General features: G+C 35.4%; 1 protein-coding gene and 1 pseudogene across 1 annotated transcript; one reads left to right on the top strand and one right to left on the bottom strand.

Annotated features, from left to right (window-relative positions):
* Positions 1-238: 238 nt before the first annotated feature.
* Positions 239-2127, top strand: LOC136217838 (G2/mitotic-specific cyclin S13-6-like; annotated as a pseudogene).
* Positions 2128-14205: 12078 nt separating this feature from the next.
* Positions 14206-16041, bottom strand: LOC136229593 (cytochrome P450 736A117-like). The gene is made up of 2 exons (XM_066018484.1): positions 15058-16041; positions 14206-14962 (listed from the first exon to the last, which is right to left on the bottom strand). Exons 1-2 carry the CDS (start codon positions 15985-15987, stop codon positions 14363-14365), a joined length of 1530 nt encoding a protein of 509 aa, XP_065874556.1. The 5' UTR covers positions 15988-16041; the 3' UTR covers positions 14206-14362.
* Positions 16042-21734: the final 5693 nt, after the last annotated feature.

Here is a 21734-nt window from a genome sequence, read left to right on the forward strand (position 1 = left end):
ATTTTGTAACTCTTACTATCCACCTCGCCTCTCTCTTCCCTCTTCATGACTCATGACCTAATTTCTAAGTACGATTTCTTTCTATTTTTATTTGTTTTCAATGTCTCTGTAAATTAATATTTATTCGTCTGATCAGTGTATTGATATGGATCGTCTCCTTTACTTGATTTGGTTCTTTCTATCTTAATGGATCGTTAATCAACTACATCGAGCATGTGAAGCAGTTGCAGGAGGAAATATGCACCGGAAGAAGAATGTAGAGGCAGCTGGTGATGGCAGAAACCGACAAGCTCTTGGGGATATAGGTAATCGGTTAACTGTTCAAGGAAATGACGCAAAGGCACAGCATCGCATATGTCGCCCAATGACAATGTTTCTTTCTCATTATTCTCTTTGATTTTGATTTATGTATCTGAAAGGTGTTTCGTTGTTCCTTTTTTGTGCTGATTATACTTTTCTTGATAGGAGTTTCCGTGCGCAACTATTGGCCAATGCCCAGGCTGATGTAGCCGTGGAGAATAATAATCACAAGGTTTTTTTGAGTTTGGCTTCCATTATTTATCTATATATATAGTTTGCATCAAGTTTTTTCAGTATTTCTGAATTTGGATTCTGGGTTGTTTTGTTCTTTTATACCCCATATGCAGAAAATAGCTTGTGTTAAGGTGAACAAGGTAGGGGGCCAAGTTCCAGTTGGAGTAGCAGTCGGTAAAAAAACATGTAGCAGAAAAGGCAATTCAAAAGAAAGTCACAGTAATTCCAAAACCTAAAGAAGTGATTGTCATCAGCCCTGATACTGAGAAAGATGAGAAGTTGAACAAGTCCGAAGAGAAGAAAATAACAGTGGATAACAAAATGGAACTGCAACTGTCTTCGAGAAAAAAAAGGCACAGACCTATGCTTCAGCCGTGACTGCTCGGAGCAAGGTGAGTTTTGTCTTTGCATCCTGATTGGCTATATATTGGAATGGTCTCTTGTGAATTGGTCTTATTACATAAGGCATGTGGTATAGCCTCCAAACTGAAGGAGGACATCGTTGATGTCGATGCAGCAGATGCTAACAACGATTTGGCTGGCATTGAGTATGTTGAAGACATCTACCGATTCTATAAGACAATAGAGGTATGTACATCTTCTTCGAATTTAGTTAAACAGGCAAGCCTATAGAAATCGACATGCCTAAACCGTTGTAATTTCTATTTGCAGAATGAGAGTAGGCCTCATAATTATATGGAATCACGTCCTGAAATCAATGAGAGGATGAGGGCAATTTTGATAGACTGGTTGGTGGATGGTCATCAGAGATTTGAGTTCTCACCAGAAACTTTTTATCCGACTATCAACATAATCGACCGGTTGCTATGTGTGAAGACTGTTCCAAAAAGGGAACTGCAATTGGTGGGCATAAGTGCAACCTTAATTGCTGCAAAATACGAGGAAATCTGGCCCTCAGAGGTCAATGATTTGGTATGCATATCTGATAGAGAATATAGCCATGGACAAGTTCTGATGATTGAGAAAACTATCCTTGGAAAGTTGGAATGGACTATTACAGTGCCTACACATTTTGTATTCATATTTTCTTTATGTTATTTGTAGTTAGACTTCATTATGTTGATGCAAAAGTTGCTTCTGACCATATATTTCTTGCCCTGGTTACTCTTGGTTCTGATCAAAATTTGGATGTAAAGTAGTATGCCACAATATATGCATTTGGAGTTGTTGGGCAACAATTTAAATGATATGGTATAAGTATGTTTACCCTTAAGCTGCATTTACAATTTTGAAGGAGCATTTTATATGCTTAACTCATCAAATTGTGGTATTTCAGATTATTGATAAAATCCGTGTGGAAATGGAAGCTTTGTTTGAAGATAGATCCCATGGAGCTATTATTTGTGTTCAAATGGAAGCTTTGCTTGTAGATAGATCCCATGGAGCTACTATTGGTATCGTCCACACACTACTGGTTGTAGTACCTCACACAACAGATAGACTTAACTAAGCTTGACAGAATCTATTTCAGGATCGTGTTAAATATTATTTTCATTTTCTATTGAGATAGTGGGGAAAAGGTTGTTTATTATGTACCCTTATTAAGTCAAATCTCATAGGGATGTTTTTCAATAAAACTGTCATAACATTCTTTCGAGATGCTTATTTATGAAAATGTTATTATATCACGGATATAATAATATGCAATTGTCATAATTTAGAGACGATATTTCAGCTGCAAAATGTCGTTGAATTTGAGAAGTAATGAATTTTTATGTAGTTAAAAGTAGACGTTTTTTAATTAAATATCGTCAATTTGGGGACGCTTTTAAATTAAAGTGTCGTGGTATTCAAGACACTATTAATATTTTCTGAAGCGAAATAACGACATAAAAAATGGTCTATTACGACGCTAAAAATGTAAGCCTTAGAAACGTTACGACGCTTGTATGAGGTATGCCGTCGGATTGAATTTACCTACATAATGTCTTATGCGTCGTTAAATTTAATGACACACGATTTAACGACGCTTACGACGATGCTTTGGAAAGCGTGGGTAAGCATTTAGAAACACCGAAAAGCGTCGTTAAACCTTAAATTTTAGCATCGTAATAGACCATTTTTTTGTAGTGGTAAATCAATTCATATATGAGTGTATTAAGGGCCTGTTTGGTTAGATTTATAGAACTGCAACGTTTAGCATTTTCTATGGACACTGCAGCATTTTGGAGCTTTTTACGAAAAGCTCTTTTTTAGAGTTTTTCATGAACAACTGTTTATAGTTACTTGTTACTAGCAAAATTATCCTTCTTATTTCTACAAAATATGTTTCCTTTTTAACATTATTTTTATTTTTAGAAGATAATTATCGAAAAATAAGGTTTTGTTGCATTCAATAAATTTTTTATTTTTATTTTATAATTTATTTGTTGATTAATTTAAAATATGTCCATATTAGACATTTTAAATACTAACAGCAACAGTTCAGTATAATTTTACCAACTATTAATAAAAAAAATTTGATTAAAAGCGTGGTACGTGGGAGAGGGAAGGCATCCCAACTATGTTGGCACCCCAAGCCGCAGACCCAAACCAATATTATTAAAAAGAATAAAAAATACAAGTGTTCAGAAGAGAGAAAAAGGGAAGAAATTAAGCAAAACGATAGCCGTATCTTTTGCTTAAATTACAAAGGTAGGCCGAAGCACAGAACTCAGGGATTACGTCCCACCAGGTCTCTCCGTTGTTTGTTCGAGCAAAATTTGCCAGGAGGTCTGCAACTTGGCTATCTTCTCTGTAGACGTGAGAAACCACAAAATTCATGGAAGCAATTTGTCTAAGACACTTCAACCATTTCTGTCGAATGTTCCATGGGACTAAACCAGTTCCGCTGCGGAAGAGACTGACCACATATGCCGAATCGCTCTCCAACCAGAGCTTGGTCCAACCAAGATCGTAAGCCCTATCTATTCCATAAATTGCAGCAGTGAGTTCCACGGTATAGGGGAAGGAAAGCTGGAGCTGTACAGCAAACGCCCCCTCAAAGCCAAATTTGGATCGAAAGACACCCCCGCCTCCTGCAGGGCCTGGGCTACCCGAATCGGAGGCATCCGTATTCAATTTAATACACCCCGACGGTGGATATTGCCAACAGATTGGGATCGTTTTGGGAGCTCTGTGCGGCCGATGTCGAATACCAAGCTCCTTAATGATATGAAGGTCAGAAGCAGAATTCCACATACCCCCAGTAGCAAGCTTGTCCGATTCATGAATAAGCCCCTAGAGATGACAGAGCGCAAGGTAGATGCTCGGTGTTTCATCCTCGAAAAACGCCTTATTCCGTAAATTCCATATCAACCACACATCACTAACAATTGCAGTAGCCCATAATGTGGCAGTTTGAGGACTAAAACGCTGCTTAGAAGCTTCATCAACCAAAACGACCAGCGATGCATCAGTGCAAATCCGCCTGCCAAAAAGCTTACCGATCCCGCCCCATATCTGCTGCGAGAATGGACAGGTGATAAATAAGTGGTCGGCAGTTTCCTGAGATTTACCACAAAGCCCACATCGGGAGACAATAAGGATACCCCTACGACACAGTCTGTCGTGTGTTGGGATCTTACCAAGATATTCACGCCAACAAACCATTGACCGAGATGGCGGAATAGTTTGTCGCCAAATAAAATTACACCACCTTTGAGCGATTTCCGGTGGTCTTAGCCAAGCATAAAAAGCTTCGCAGAGAGACACCCAGCCACGAAAGTCTTCCAGATGCATATATCGGTTAAGTCTGAGCCCATTTTGATATCAAGAACTCGAATAAATATCTCGTTTGGAAGCGGAGGCAAGTTCCGCTAGCCATTATCCGAAAGAAGTTCACTGACCTGCATTTTACACTTGCGCTTTGCCACTGCGCTTAACCCCACCTGATCCGCAATCGTAGGCGAGATCTAATTTCCATTCCAGAAACTCAAATTCGACTGTTGTCCAATCCACCAGAAGCTATGATCCACCACCAGGCCGTGTACCCTACAGACAGACGCCCAAATGGTCGATTTCATCACTACTCTAGGCAAGCCAGCAGCGTTAATGAACCGAGATCGAAGAAGATTGAAGCATAACGAATCCTCTTGCATTATACCCCATGCGAGCTTACCAAGGAGAGCAGTATTAAATGTTATGATATCTTTAACCCCAATACCACCTACTTTAAACAATCTACAGCAGTTCCGCCAAGGAACAGTGAGGGATTTTTTATTATCCACCGAGCCGGTCTAGATAAATTTTTTTATGCATTGGGATAGATGATTGAGCAGAGAGGAGGGCCATTTATAAACAAGAAAGGAGTGGATACAACTCCCAGTAATAACAGAGTTGACAAGCGCTACTCAGCCAGCCATGGAGAGACAGGAACCCTTCCAGCGAGCAAAGTGTGAGATGATTTTTGCAAGGACAACCATAGAAGACTGGAACCCCAAGGTATCTGAAGGGGAGATTCCCTTGTTTTATCCCCATTAGCTCAGCAAGAAGCATACCTCTACGCCTGTTAATGCAACTTCCCAAGTAGATATCAGATTTCTGCCAATTAACTTTTTGCCCCGAGATAAAGCCATAATAAGAGAATGCATCCCTGATTGCTCCAACATTAGCCTTTGTAGCCTGACAAAAGAGCATCACATCATCTACATATATGAGGTGAGTAGGAAAATTTGTTGTCCGGGAGTAGTGCATAACCGTCAGACCACCTGAGTCAACCAAACGCAAAATCCACCGACTCAAAAAATCCTCCGCGATGCCAAAGAGCAGGGGGGATAGTGGGTCTCCGTATCCGACGCCCCTTGAGCATTTGAAGTATCCGGTTGGTCCTGAGCTCGTCAAAATGGAAATACGAGCCGAGGAAAGAATGTTGAGGATCCAGTCCCGGAATTGCAATGAGAAGCCAAAAGAGTCTAGGACCTCGAGAATGAAATTCCAGTCTAGAGTGTCGAAAGCCTTTCTGATATCAATTTTGACGGCCATGTTTCCACTAAAACAATGCTTGTTCAGCATATTAGTTCCTTCTAAGGCAATTGAAATGCATTGGTGTATGCTGCGACTAGGAATAAAACCAAATTGATTACTGGAAACTATACGGGAAGTCACGGTGGACAATCTGTCAGCGAGAATCTTGGCGATGACTTTGTAACAGAAGTTACTCATTGCAACTAGGCGAAACTGTTCAATGGAGACTGCGTTTTCCATCTTTGGGATAAGAACCATTAAACTTGAATTCATCCCGGGCAAGATTGGACCAGAGCTAAAAAAGTTGTGAACTGCAGCAAGGACTTCCTCACCCACGACGTCCCAAAATGTTTGAAAAAATGCCCCTATAAAACCATCTAGTCCCGGTGCACTACCCCCATCCATTGAGAAAACCGTATCCCTAACCTCTCTGCGTTCTGGACAAGCTGTTAAATTCGCATTTTCTGCGTCTGTCACTTACCGTGGGATAGTTGAATGGATCAATGAGAGATCCCACAGACTGCTGGCTTCATTTTTAAATAGATCAGAAAAAAAAACCCGGTAATATGCTCATTAATCAGAGCCGGATCAGTGGTCATTTTTCCGTCAATAAGAAGAGCCTTGATGCCCTGAGTTGCAGCTCGAACAGCAGTCGTGCGATGGAAGAATTCGATGTTTCTATCCCCGTCTTTCAACCAGCGGATCCTACTTTTCTCCTTTAGATAAATATCCTTCCTTTGCATCGTAGTATTCAGATCTTCGTGCTCTCCTTGCCAAAACTCGCGTATTGTCTCTCTCAAACTGGGATGGCTTATCCACATTGATTGGAAACGGAACCGCGGGTAACTACCGACATGATTTGAGCAGCTGAAGACTACCGGACTATGATCTGACTGATGCCTTACCAAAACAGTGCTACTGTATCTGTTCCAGAAAGTATGAAAATCTGACGAAGGAAGTGCTCTGTTAAGTCTGCTATCTACCATTGCTCCAAGTGTATATGAGGCCATGTGCAGGCTCGTCAAGGAAGTTGCTTTCCTCAATAAACTCGCGAAATTCCCTGCAAAGTCTATTGGCCGGTGCTCGGCCCGTCTTCTCATGCGAGCCCAGAACTGCATTAAAATCCCCTAAGGCGACCCAACAACCATCAAATTGCAATCTGAGCTCCAAAATTTGATTATACATTTCAACCCTTCGATTAGCCCAAACACTGCCATATACCAGACAAATAAAATTGGAACAGCCCATGACCTTCCAATTCAACATGACAAACTGTTCATTAAAAAAACACACTACAACAGATGAAATATGCTTAGAAGAAATGAAGACCAACATAGATGACAAGTCCTTTTGAGTAGAATCAATGAATTTCATTCCAAGCCGATCCCAGAGGGAGGAATGGATAGTGCCTAATGCCACCATAGGCTCAGAGAGGCAAAGCACATCCGGTTTATGAACCTGACACAGATTTTGGAGATGCCACTGCGTAGCACAGTTCTGGATTCCCCTGCAATTTCAGTACAAAATATTCCTCTAAAACGGATTGGTATTTTGCTGACCCGATGCCCCCGGGTTGAACTGTCTGCCGCCCTATCAAGGGCCTTATTTTTCTTTTTTGTGCTCTTAGAGGTAGCCATCTCCCATGTACTAGTTTCTTCATCATCTTCTGTAATATCAGCCCACGGCTTAGCTGAACTGATAGTTGTAGAAGCTATGTTTTCCACCATCGAAAAAGGCGGCCTGTCCCAAGGTTCAGATTCAAGCTCGTGTTCTCTAATTTGCGGGCTATCCGCCAGATTCATCTCTTTATAAGGCTCATATTCCAATTGCTGCTCTTGTAGGCTATCCCCCATATCCATCTCATTGGAGGCTGTCAATTCCGGATCGTGGCACTGCTCGTCCGCAGCCTTGTGTAAAAGTTGGGGCTAGAGGTCCTCAATGATGCGACTAGTTGCTGCCTTCACAGGCACTACTGTTGTGGCCGCCTTAGCGGGCACAGCTGCTTTATGGCCTCTCGCATAGACAGGTTTCTTAGCCTCCTCAGTCGTCTGGTTTTCCATAGGTTTTTTGTTCCTTCGGCAGTCGTAAGCCATATGCCCAATGCTATTGCAAACTCTGCAAAAGCTCGGTAGCTTTTCATACACCACATCAACCCAAATCTGTTTACCATCCCTCTCAATACCCAACTTTACAATCAATTCTGTATTTAAATCGACATCAGTAAGCATACATGCATAATGACCAGAGTCCCCTTCGAGGGTTGTTTTTATCAATTCTAAGCAGTCCTCCAATACCTTTGGATATATCTGAAAGTATTTGGGGATCCCAGTATTCCCAGGGCAAAGAGTATAAACGAATCCATACCTGTGCATTTGTAGTTTTTTCTGAATACGGATCAAAGTCTGGCAGCCACGGCTGCAGTCTGAAAGTTCCAGGCTTGACATTAATTATTCCCTTGGAGAAAACTGCCGATTTTGTAATTGGAGAATCAAATATTATCTGATAGAAGCTGCGACCGATCGATATCAATCGCCATGAGCTTTGCAATCCCCAGATCTTCGTCAGAGATTGTTTGAGGTCTGCAACACGCCAAGGGGCATCCTCTTTGCTTAGGATCAGTCGTCCGATGAGGGAGGATGAGCACATCTCCACCCTGCGGTCATATGCCGATTGAGTGATTTTCACTGTTCGAATGCCGCCTATGTCTGAGATAGTCGTCGTCGAAGCTGGAACTGGAGTATCGTTACGATTCAGTGTTGAAGCATAAGAGCAATGAGGTTGCTGGTTGGGCACGATCGAGTTGTTCGATGCACCGAAGCGTAGTTTTGGATTGAAGAGAACTGTAATCTCATAGAAGTCATCAAGATAATCGGTGGTCGGAGGGGCCGTGGCGGCCATAGCTGCGGAGACCTCAGCGGGCAGGAGGCGGCAGCTAGGTTTTTTGAGAGTCCAAATGGCATTTAAATCAACGTCCTTATGAATTCCCCAACCATTAATAATTAAAAAACTAATAACAAACAACAACAACAACAACAACAAACAGTTCACTACAATCGTCAACAACCAACAACTAACATCAACATCAACATTTATTAACTAACAGTTGAATCAAACATGTGTTTTTAATACACCTATATATGAATTGATTTACGGAATGGCCTAATACACCCATATATGAAAGATCAATGGCTCAATGTGTCTAAATGAAAGATCGATGGAAAGCTTAATGCACTAAATAATGAAAGATCAGGGACTCATATGTCTAAATGAAAAATCTAGAACTTAATACACCAAACAATGAAAGATCAGAAGCTACAAGATGTTTTTTTTTTCTTTTAATAACCTAACTCATAATACAAAATTATGATACATGATGTTTCCAACATTCCACAATGTATTTTATTTTGGATTCGGAAAAATTTATCAAAAAATTATTGTAGTAATCATTAGATTCTAAATGACTTGGATTTAGGTGATTCAAACTATTCTAAAGTTTAAATTTACTAAATTTACATTGAAGAGTGAATAACCAAATTTGATGAAGAATGACTAAATCTAATCATTGAGAGTACAATCCGCCTTTTTTGACCATTAAATCATGTGAATTAATTTGAAGATGAAGACATGTACCTTTCAAAATCTATCCAGCTTTTTGAATAATTGAACTAAATTATTCCAACCTTATCTTGATCTTTTTGTGTTTGAAGTATATCATTCAATGTGATATGTCAACAAATCAGAATTTGATTCGTGGATCATTTCTAGCTTCTTGTTTTTCCATACTGCTTTTGTCCAAACCTTTTCCATGTCTACGAATGGTGGTCCACAATTGGCTGGAGATCACATTACTATAATATCAATAAATAATTTTTCATTTAAAATTAAAAAGACATAAAATATTTAAATATTTAAAATTAAAAAGAAATAGAATATTTTTCAAAAAAAAAAAAGACATAAACTATTAAAATATCTCTAATGAAATAACTTTTATCATAATTTTATGAATGGTGCAATTAAAATTACTGGCAGATTAAGTAAATTTCAAAAACCACTAACAAAACCCTCTTTTCAATCACAAATCAGATATTTATATATACACTTACAAAACAAATATAAAAATTTATCCAACATTTTCTATAAATATTGGATAAAAAATATTTTAAAATCTAAATATTTCATCAAACTTTAAAATATTATGTTTATAAGTCTATTTTGAAATCATAAAAATATATATATAAAAAATTCTCGTGAACCAATTAATATATAATTTATCATAATTGCTTGCGCTTCCAACGAGATCCTCGATAACTTTCTATTATATCAGATAGGTCGAACAATTTTCTAAAAAAAAGTATTGAATTTTTTATATCACTTTCTTCAGCATAAATGAGTTTTCACGATATCATTGAATATACAATCCAGAGCCGGCTCCAGGAGAGCCGACCTAGACAGTCGCCTAGGTACTTCCGAATTAAAGGGCATTCAATCCCAAATATATTGGAATTAGGATTTTTGATTTAAGGGAATTTCAATTCTAAATATACTTCAATTACAATAATTATTTAGATTTTAATGGTGTTAAAAATTATATATACAAATAATTATTATCATCTATTTGAATTTAAAAGTAATTATATATAGAAAATAATAATGTAATCAACTAAAATAGAACCGAAAATCGACAACAATAATATATGTTTTCCATTTTCAATCACTGTCTCTTAACAAGAATAGCACAATAGGAGCACTGGAAAATTTGTTTCACAACTTCTTTCTTAACACTGAGGGTAAAGTATTAAAAAAAGCATGTGGTTTGCCCTATTTGCAATTACAGTCCAATGGTTCAGTTTACAGATAAAGGATTTGTGAGCCCGTTTTTCCGCCAAAAAATACTCGTGGATTAGTTAATTTGTAAAATCAGACCTTATATATAAAGTAATTTGCAAAACCAGATCTTTTTTCAATTTCTTTAGATTGCTCCCTCTTGAGTAAATAGCAACGATAACAATTTGAATTTGCAAACTGCTGGAACCACAAACCTATGTTTACAAGTTTTTAACATGATTATGTTTGCAAAAAAAAGGTGAAACCACGTGCTATTTTGTTTCGTATTTTAATCTAACAATAATACAACTAATAAATGCTTTGTTATCTACAAATTATCCCATGGGTTTGATTTTTATTTTCTTTTGTTCTATCAAAAATTAATTAAAGGGATAAGATGCAAAAATATCCCTAACAGTCAGAAGCAATTTTATCTCTAACGTCTAAAATTGTGCCATTTTACCAATAGCAATTTTATCCCTAATATTGTCAAATAAAGTCAATTTGAAAAATAATTCATCAAACTGCATTCTTGATCATTAATCTTATCATCTACACTTCACATGTGAGTCATTTTATCGGTAATTAGTAACAGATCATAAACATATGATTACACGTGAAAAAAATAAAAAAAAAATAAAAAAATATATTGTCTATTGTACGAACTGGATAAAAAAATCAAAAAATTTCACCGAATTTATAAATATTAATCTTTAGTTCTATTATTAAATCACATAAAATATGAAATCTTTTTTCTAAAACGAATAAAGAACAAAATATCTATGTTTTACAATAATGTCTGAAATTGATCCAATTTGCCAACGTTAAAGATAAAATTACATCATTTTAAATGTTAGGGGTAAAATTGTCCGTAACTTTAAACGTTAAAGGTATTTTTATACCTTATGTTTAATTAGATTTAATTTATAATATATATATATATATATATATAACAAAGAAGGACATGGAACCTCTAAAGCGGCCCTTATGCAGTATGTGAATTCTACTAACAAAAAGAAATACTATTATATTATCAAAATATAATAGTAATATTTTGTTGATAATATCGTACTAATAACCACATATAGGTTATAATATAAATCTATATAGAAAAATAATATTTATAAATAAAAAAACCATTATTATATTTATTAAAGTATAACGATATCCTTTTCAACTAATAATATCGAATTTAAAATAATATACAATTAGAACATAATCTTACAGATTTGATTATAATTTGCTAAAATTACAGTGAAAGATAAATCCAACCAAGTAAATAAATTATACTCTCTCCGTTTCATATTTGATGTCTTTCTAGAGAGTTGTATAGAAATTAAGGATATTGGAAAAAAGACATCGTTGCCCCTTATTTATTGATTCTAATATTTATTTATTCTATAATAAGTCCATTATTCTAATTAATTTCCGTAAACCCGCATTTTATAGCAGAAAAAGGATGACTTAAGGTGTACTGATCATATAAAATGACATGTAATATGAAACAAAAAAGAATCTCTAAAAAGACATGTAATATGAAACGGAAGTAGTAGTAAATTTTTTTAAAAAAAACTCTATAATTAGATTTGGGATCCGTTTGTTTCACATGTTCGTGTTTGCTATTTGCTGCTAACACTGTTAGCTGATTGTTGGTACTGTTAGGTAGCAGATATTAGTTGATTTTCTGTAAAAAGCAGCTGTTTCGAATTTTTAGCAAACACTTTTTATCTTCTGTTCCGACTTAAAATGCAAAAAGCAGTTCCGAGAAAATTGAAAACAAACGGGCACTTGATCCAAGATCGATTTTTGTGATTTTTCTTTTATTACAAAACGAGGACTATATTTTGCAACGTTATAAAATCAATGAATTTTGATTAACACAATTAACAGGTTGACGTGGCATAAGGATAAAAGTGTCCAAAACTAATTTTTTTTAAACCCTCAAACAGTGGCGGAGCCAGGAGCTGAAGGTCGGAGGGGCTAGACCGTAGGCAAAAAGAAAATTAAATGCTACTTCAACATATTTTTAAAAAAGATAATGTGCAAAAATACTCTAACGTTTACATCAATGAGTTACCTCCAACGTTGGCAAGTTGGGTAAATTTTAGACATCGTTATACAACACACACATTTTGTTTGTTATTCTACACTAATTGTATATCCGTTTCAAAAAAATGTATGAATCTTGTTCCTAAATAAAATAAAAACAAACAACCGAAATTAAAAGTAAATTAGAAATCTCAAACATAATAAATAAATAATAATTTAAATTAAAATAAACTAGAAATACGCAAATTATATCTTAAATTAGAAATTCTTAGAAATTCTAAATAAACTCTAAATTAAAATTCCTAAATTAATTAGAATTACTAAAGAATTTCTAAGAAAAAACAACATATTAATAATCTACAAATAAAATTGTAAATTAAAAATCATAAAAAAAATCCCTAATTTAGCAATCATTGTAGAAATCATAAAACTAAATTTAGAAACAAAATAAACAATGGGTAAATAAAATACTTAGTTGAAAGTTAGAAGTTAGAAGTTACGTGGAAAAAAAAATGATTGAGAAGTAATTTAAGGAATTTTCCCATTTTTTAGGAGTAAAATAACAATTCATACCTTCTTTCTCTATACTTTGGAACCACGGGAGAAAAGAGAAGAAGAGGCCAAGATGAAAAGGGTATTTTAGCCCTTTCCATCAGTTTCTTCTTCTTGATGGTTCAGTCTCTGGCGGAGCCAGAGTGGAAAACTCTATCCCTGAGGTTTTCGCCAAGGGATCCTCTAGAGTTGAAATCCTCTAGAGTTGGTGGAGTTGTAATCATCTCAACCATTAATTGCAAAATGAATGGATGAGATTTGATTGATCAATAAATGACTAATTAAATATTAAAATTTATCAATTAAATCTCATCCATTAATTTTGTAATTAATGGTTGAGATTACAACTCCACCAACTCTAGAGCACGAGGTTTTCTGGCAGGGTGGATCCACTCTCTCTGCTCCTGCCCTCAAATATATTTGTATATAATTTATTTATTAGTTTTAAAATATTTCTACAATTCTCTCTTTCACCATTTGTTTTTCTTCTCTACTCTTCCACCAAACAACTATTCATCTTCAACTGGGATACATCTATGCCAAATTCCCAACTGATTTTCTTTTTTGGTTTTTTATGTTTTGATTAGGATTGTGATTCTGGAAATTAATGGGAGTGAAAGAAACAAAATAAAGAAGAGGATGGAAGGAAGAAAAAGCCATTGATGGAGAAGATCAGTTTCGGATTATACATCAATGATAATAGCATTTGGTGTGTGAATCCAATGACGATAAATCCCGCGAGGAGTACATTATTACAAATCTTAACGCAGGGCTCCATCACTACAAGAAAAAGAGCTATTACCGACGGAACTCCATCCGTAATTACTTAATTTCTATAGTGACTGTGTTTACCGACAGAAAGCACATATACTATACACGAATATATATATATAAAACACAAACACAAAAACCAAGAATTTCATAAAGAAAAAAAAAATATATATATATATACAAGACTAAAGCACTACACAGTCAGGAAACAATTAAATCTATAATTGTGGGACTCTATCATAACTATGCATATATAAGATTCATTCTCAAATGTATTACTACCCTGATCCCATAATATAATATAAGTCATTCTAGAGTTTTTTACAAAATTAAACTAAAGTTATGTAATTAGATTTAGATTTTTAACACTTTTTGCATGGATCTGTTACTATAGAATTATAATAAGAATTAATCATTCACATGCAATATTCATAACATATAGTCCATCAAAAAATATATGCATGCATATCCAAATACAATTAAAAAATTATAAATGATTACATAATAACAGAACCAACAATTTGCTTTAATTTCTATTAAATATTTATAATTGGAAATTGAAACACAATAGCAAATATAATTTCAGCAGAAGCAACAAATATCAACTTTTGACATAATTTGAGCAATATGTAGGGAAGATATAAAAGAAAAAAATTACATAGCCACATTAGGAAGATGGATATGGAGAAGCAACTGCAACGAGAGGGAGATTTATTTTGGCGGTCATGCCACTGGTCTCAGTCATGTCCAAATCCTTTGATGCTTCCCAATCAAATTTGTGCAATAACTTTGCTAATGCTAGCTCATCTGCGCTCATTGCGAACTGAATTCCTGGACAGAGTCTCCTACCAGCTCCAAATGGTATAAACTCAAAGTTTTGTCCATTGAAACCAATGGTACTATTCAAGAATCTCTCTGGCACAAACTCCTCAGCTCGATCCCATAATGCTGGATCTCTTCCTATTGCATAAGCATTGATAATCACTTGAGTTCCTACTGCAATATTAAACCCTTGTACTTTTACATCTTGTGTTGCAACTCGAAGAACTAGTAATGGGAGCGGAGGATGCAAACGTAGAGCTTCTTTTATAACTGCTTTTAAGTAAGGGAGTTTATGGAGATCGTCTTCTGTTATTTCTGATTTGCTTTTTGCCATTTCTCTTATTTCATTCTGAAGCTTCTTCATCACATCTGGATGTCGTAAGAGCTCTGCCATTACCCATTCTAAAGTAGTGTATGTAGTGTCTGTACCTGCGGAAATTATATCCTACATAAACAAAACCAACTTTATTAGAATCTCTTCTCTTAGTTTTTTTTTATGAAGCTATAATTAACTTGGGAGGTAAAGGAATAGTTACTTACTTGGAGGATAGCCTTGATGATAGTCTTATCAATAGGAAAACCAGCAATATTTTCTTTTTGAATCCAAAGCAAAACGTCAACGAAATCCTTATTTTTGGATTCAGCTTTCCAATTATCTTTAGCAACATGTTCATCAACTAAGTTGTTCAAGAACTCATCCATCTTTATAGCTGCTTTCTCAGCTTTAGCATACAAACCTTTAGCACTACTGACCCAACCAAGCCATGGAATAAAGTCCCCAACATCGAAATACCCAAAACTTTCGCTTCTTAATAGATCTTTAATGCTCATTCCTCCTACTGCTTCTCCGTACTTCCTCCCTAAAGCTATTCTACACACTATATTATTAGTAGTATTGCCCAAGATTTCACTTAAATTGACAGGCAAGGAAGAAGAAGATTTGATGTGTTCAATCATTGAATTTGTCTCTTCTTCCCTTACATTTTTATAGGATTGTACCCTTCTGTTACTTAATAGATGAAGAACTGATATGCTTTTCATCTGTCTCCAGTACTCCCCATATGGAGCAGTGGCAATACCTTTCTGGTCATATGTAATTATCTTGACAACTCTTGATTTAGGCCTGTCTGAGAAGATAATATCATGGGTTTTCATGATCTCACGAGCCATGTCTGCTGATGAGATAACAAGAGCTGGAACGCTACCCAGGTGAAGCAACATGATTGGGCCATAGGTTTCAGCCAATTTTCGAAGAGAACGATGAGGACATGAGCTGAATTGGTGAAGATTTCCTATGATCGGAAATGTAGGTGGAGATGGAGGTAGTAGACCGGACTTCTTGTTGCTAAATGAAGACCATTTCAGCAGGATGAGTAAGAAAAAGAAAGATAAAGCTAAGAAAAAGGATGTAATGGTTAGTGGGAAGTAGGAAGAGGTTACATTTTCTTCTGATAAACTTAAACCAAACATTTTCTTTCGGTTTTTGAATATTTGTTTCTATGTTAGGTTTAGAGAAGCGGTTATTTTTTTATAGATACATTGCAAGACAGGATAAGGATTTTTTAGATTTGTGGATGTCGTAGCAGTGTTACTAATTATTGGAAGATACGATCAGAAATTATGAGGAGGACTCCACACATCTTTTGATGTGTCGGGGATGGGTCCATTAATAAAAATCATGAAACATTAATAATGCCATCTAGAATCATCCAGATACAATCATTAAAATCATTTAGAATCATTCATGGCAAATTATTATACTAAAATATCACCATCTTAGTAGTGTAAAACTAGTTAGTGCCTAATCATCAATAACAACAACAAAGTTTTAGTCCCACAATAATTCGGGGTCGGCTAACATGAACCATCATATAAAACCGTGAAATCAAATCATGTCAGCGACACAAATTCTCTCCCTCCACTCTGTCTTATCCACTACCATATTTTCCTCAATCCTCAATAAACTCATATCACTCGCGATCACCCTCCTCCAAGTTTGCTTAGATCTTCCCCTACTCCTCACCACTACATTCATTTGCCGCTCTTCAATCCTCCTAACCGGCGCATCAAGCGCTATTCGTCTTACATGGCAAAAACACCTTAGTCAGTTTTCCCTCATTTTATTCTCAATAAATGTAACCACTACTTTTGTCCTAATTATTTCATTACTCACTCTATCCTTTCTCGTATGACCACACATCCATCTCAACATACGCATCTCCGCCACCGACATCCTATGAATGTGACAGTGTTTCACTGCCCAACACTCCGTACCATATAACAATGCTGGTCGGATTGACGTGCGATAGAATTTTCCCTTCAATCTATTAGGCATGCTGCGGTCACAAAAGAAACCTGTAGCACTCTTCCACTTCGTCGAACCAGATTTAATCCTATGAGCAACATCCCATCTACTTTTCCATCCATTTGGATAATAGATCCTAAATACCAGAAGCACTCCGAGGCCTGGACAATTCTCCCATCTATGGTGATTGTCCCTGCCTCCCACTCCTATCGTTGCTAAACTTACACTCTAAATATTCTGTCTTACTTCGGCTCAACTTAAAGCCTCTAGATTCTAAAGTTTGTCTCCATAGTTCCAACTTTCTCTCCACATCTTCTTTCGTCTCATCAACCAACACAATATCATCTGCAAACAACATACACCATGGTATACCATCTTGAAGTGAACTCGTTATTTCATCCATAACGATGGAAAAAAGAAATGGGCTTAGTGCAAAACTTTGATGCACTCCAATCGTAATAGGAAACTCTTCAGTCTTCCCAACACTGGTACGTATACTCGTGCATGCTCCCTCATACATGTCCTTTATGATGTCAATATATTTTCGCGAAATGTCTTTCCTTATTAAGGCCCATCAAAGTACTTCCATTTGTACCTTATCATATGCCTTCTCCAAGTCAATGAAAACCATATGCAAATCTTTCTTCTTATTTCGATAGTGCTCCATTAATTGTCTCATTAGATGGATGGCTTCCATAGTTGATCTTCCCGGTATAAAGTCATACTGGTTTTCCGAGATCTTCACTGTCCTCCTTAGCCTTTGTTCGATCACTCGCTCCCAAAGTTTCATAATGTGACTAATTAATTTGATTCCTCGATAGTTGGCACAATCTTGGGCATCACTTTTGTTCTTATACAAATGGATTATGATACTTTTCCTCCATTTTGATTGCATCTTATTGTGTCTCCAAATTTTGTTGAAGAACATTGCCATCAGGTCCTATTGCGTTTTTCAATCTCATTTTATTTAATTCCATTTTGACTTCACCCTTTTGAATTCTCCGCATACAGTCAATCATATGGTAGGGATACTTATATCTCCAACATCTTGTCCGCGATCTCCATTAAATAAGTCATCAAAATAGGACCTTCATCGCTCCTTGATAGCACCTAAATCATTCTAAAAAAATTTCAATAAATGGTTAACATTGTTTCATAAACCTATCAACAAAATTAAAAACGAATTGAATCCAACTTTCTCCTAATTTAGAATAAATGGTTACAATTTACTAATTTTTAGTTTTTTATTTTAAATTGAAAGATAAAAATTATTCTAATATGATTTTCAAGTATCAACTCCAACGAGAAGGTATCCTGGTTTTGTGTCTTAATTTTAATTTACTAAAATGGTTCAAGATATAATTACGGATTATGGTTAGGAAGCGGTTACAAAAAATATATAAAAAATGTAATGCATGAGACGCGCAAAAAAAAAAAAAAAAAACTAACTACGTGGATAATAATTGAGTTATGATTACTTTTTTTTGGATGAAGTTGGTGTCATCTTGACATACCATACTAATATTAACAATGTGGTTGACAAAAAAAATTATTTATATACATACTCATCTGATTGAGTTACCTGCAGGCAGGGACGAATCCAAAATTTGTTGATAGTGGGGGCAAACTATATATGCAGTGAAAAAAAATCCAAAAATTCAATAACAACTCCATAATTACTATACTAGAGAATAAAATAAATAAAATAAGTTAGAACTTGAAAAATATACATATAATTTAGTTAAGCATATAATTTATTAATTTCTTTTTCTTAATGTAATTATTCCTTAAACATATAATTTTTTAAGCATAGAATTTCTAATAATTCCTTGAATATATAATTTTTGTTCCTTAATAATGTAATGAATTCTTATTTATATTATGTTGATATATTGGATTACATAATTTGAACTATTTAAATGATAAATTACTAAATAGCTAAATTATAATTAAATACACCACTTTATAAATACATAAATCATCAAATAAAGAAGTACACAAAATATAAGCAATTAAGTGACAGCAAAATAAAAAATAAAAACAACAGCAATCAAGAACTAAAAAACCCAAATTACTCAAATTAGATTCATTACAAATAAGAATTTATGTAATTAAATGATAGCAAAATAAAATAAAAACCAATTTAGCAAACAATACAGTACATCAATAAGATTAAAGAACAAATTAATGAATTGACAGAAATTAAGGATTAAAGAATAGAAATCAAAAATCAAAGAACAAATTACAGTATACAACAGCAACCTTCTTTTGGTTCGAAAAGTGGGAGAGGGAAGAGAAGAACCGGAATAGAACCTTCGTTCGTTCTACTGCTGGTTCGTTCGAATTGAAGAGAGTGTGAGAGAGAAGAAGCAGTTTTGGTGTTAGGATTTTGGTGATTTCCAACTTGAGAGAGAAGAGAGAGAGGGATCGAGAAAGAAAAAGAGAAAGGGATTGAGTTTCTGGCTTTATTGGAGAGTATTAGAATTTAGGTTTAATTTTTAACTTCTGAATCTAATTGAACAAACGACGTCGTCCCACTTAAGTGGTACGACGTCGTTTTGTGTAATTAGATTCAGGAAAAAAAGAATAAACCTAATCTTACTTATCTCCATCTTCTAGACGGCGCAAGGAAAGCTTCTGCTGGTCTTCAATGGCTTCTTTGGGGGCAAGGTGTAAAACTGCAGAACTATTACATAGGAATTTTTACATTTCTAGATCGCAGTGGGGGCAAGTGCCCCCACTGTGGATTCGTCCCTGCCTGCAGGATGAGGCCTACTATCTATTCAGTAATGAGCTACAATAGTGGGAAAAGGTTATAAGTACATATGAGAGGTGCCAAAGGTCTTTCCCTAACCATAGTTATCGGCTTATTCGTTGGCAGAGTTTGACAAGTCCGAGAGACACAGTTTCGGCCAAGACACATGTATAAGCGGCATGAGTAGAGGAGACAAGGCTACTAAAACACCCAAATCCACATATCATAATCTTAGAGACAATCAGCCACCCAAGAGATATTAGCAACTGGATGAACCACAAATCTTAAGCTAAAAGAATCATCTACACCAAGATTTCCATGACTATTTTACAGTTACATTAAAAGCTAAAAGAATTCCCACGCACTTTGGTGTCAGATCATGATTTGTTCTTCTTGTTGACGCCTCTTAAAGTTGTAGTGTGGATATATTCGCATGTAACTGAATTATGCTAAAGATAATCTTTGTCTGACTCATGGTTTGTCATGCTGACTTACTAATCTAATGTTACAATTGTCTATTGATTTTGCTCAATCTTATTCAGTTTCAAATTAGGAATGTGCCTTTATCTCCATAATAATGGTATATTATTTAATTTCAGAACAAGCGAACATCCATTGTTTTGCATAATTGCTATTAGAATAATTCACACTCTCCTCTGTTTTCAAGTTTCAAAATTCTGGTTACAGAAGACTCAAAATTGTTCTAGAACTATTTGAAATTGATTGTAGATGTATGCTCTGTAGCACCCTAGACGTAATGCTTTTTTTTAACTGGAACTGTTCAATAGACAAAAACATTTATTATAACTTATACTCATACTTATATTAAACATATATATATATTAATATATATACATATATTATATCTTTATACATAAATATTATAGACTTGTCTAGACTAAAAGTTTATTTATTCTACATGCTTGTGATGAGATGAGAGAGTGTGAGATAGAACCCATCAGACCGACCTTTCATCCATGGATCTACAGCTCCTTAAACTTCTAGAATCCCAGTCTAACGTTCATTTCAACTAACTGGAAAATTTAGCGATTTATATGAGTCGCAACTCAGTGAATATAAACAATCAATGAACTACTAATCACACACAGTCATACAAACAAGTTTCACACTCAAGTCATGCATATGCAAATGAATGAACCGTTTTATTAATGTTGTGACACCACCAGCCAGCCACTATCCGGGATCAAATAACAGGTAACATATATAGCATATCAAGTAATTTGACCTTTCGACCTCTGTAATCAAGTAGTCCACGTATTGACCATGTAGGTCCAAGTAGTTCAAGTGTTGACCATATAGGTCTAAGTAGTCCATGTAAATTCAAGTAGTCATAAAAGTGACCGAGCTGGTATGTCACAACGCCGTCCAGTTACATTCATGCAATCAGGTACATGTATTCTGTATCAATTAAATCACATTTAACATTTAACATATACACATACTTCTCATTTAAATCCAACTATCACAAATAATGTTCAACAAGTATCACCTCATATCCATTCATGACAATTACTACAATTCACATCCATATGTATTCATGTCAAACACCACAAATCTCAATTCACAAACACAATTAAAAGTTAAGTTCATATCATGCTTATACTCACACACTACAAGAAAAAACGCTATCACCGACGACAACAATCTGTCGGTGATGGACTAATTTGCGTCGGTAATCACTATCACCGACGAAATTCCGACGGATTCACCTGTCTCGGCGTTAACCTCGTAGGTAAGTTTCTGTGAGAAATTTTTACCGACACAAAAAATTCACCGACACAAATTGTAGTTGGCATTATGTGTCGGTAATTCCAACTAATTTTAGTAGGTGACCTGCGTCGAAATTCAGACAACATCACCGACCCACATGTATCGGTGATCTGTTTTTTAAAATATTTATTTAAATAATTCACTGACGGATCATGCGACGGAAATATGTCGGGAATTGTAAATCATTTTCAATTAATTTTATATTTTCTTTTAGTCAATTTATTTAGATTGAAGGGAACTCAAATATATATATATATATATATATTAAAACACAAATCAAAAGATGCCAATTTCATGTTCAAAATTGATGACATTAAATTTAGTCAGATTCCATGAAACACAAATCAATATGGCTTTAACATCAGA

Source organism: Euphorbia lathyris, chromosome 1 (assembly GCF_963576675.1).
Source record: "Euphorbia lathyris chromosome 1, ddEupLath1.1, whole genome shotgun sequence".
NCBI classification, from domain to species: domain Eukaryota; kingdom Viridiplantae; phylum Streptophyta; class Magnoliopsida; order Malpighiales; family Euphorbiaceae; genus Euphorbia; species Euphorbia lathyris.

Coding starts and splice junctions, on each gene's coding strand:
- LOC136229593 (XM_066018484.1), bottom strand. CDS start 15,987: ATGTTTGGTTTAAGTTTATCAGAAGAAAATGTAACCTCTTCCTACTTC. Junction 14,963..15,057: donor TCATCAAGGCTATCCTCCAA/GTAAGTAACTAT, acceptor TTGTTTATGTAG/GATATAATTTCCGCAGGTAC.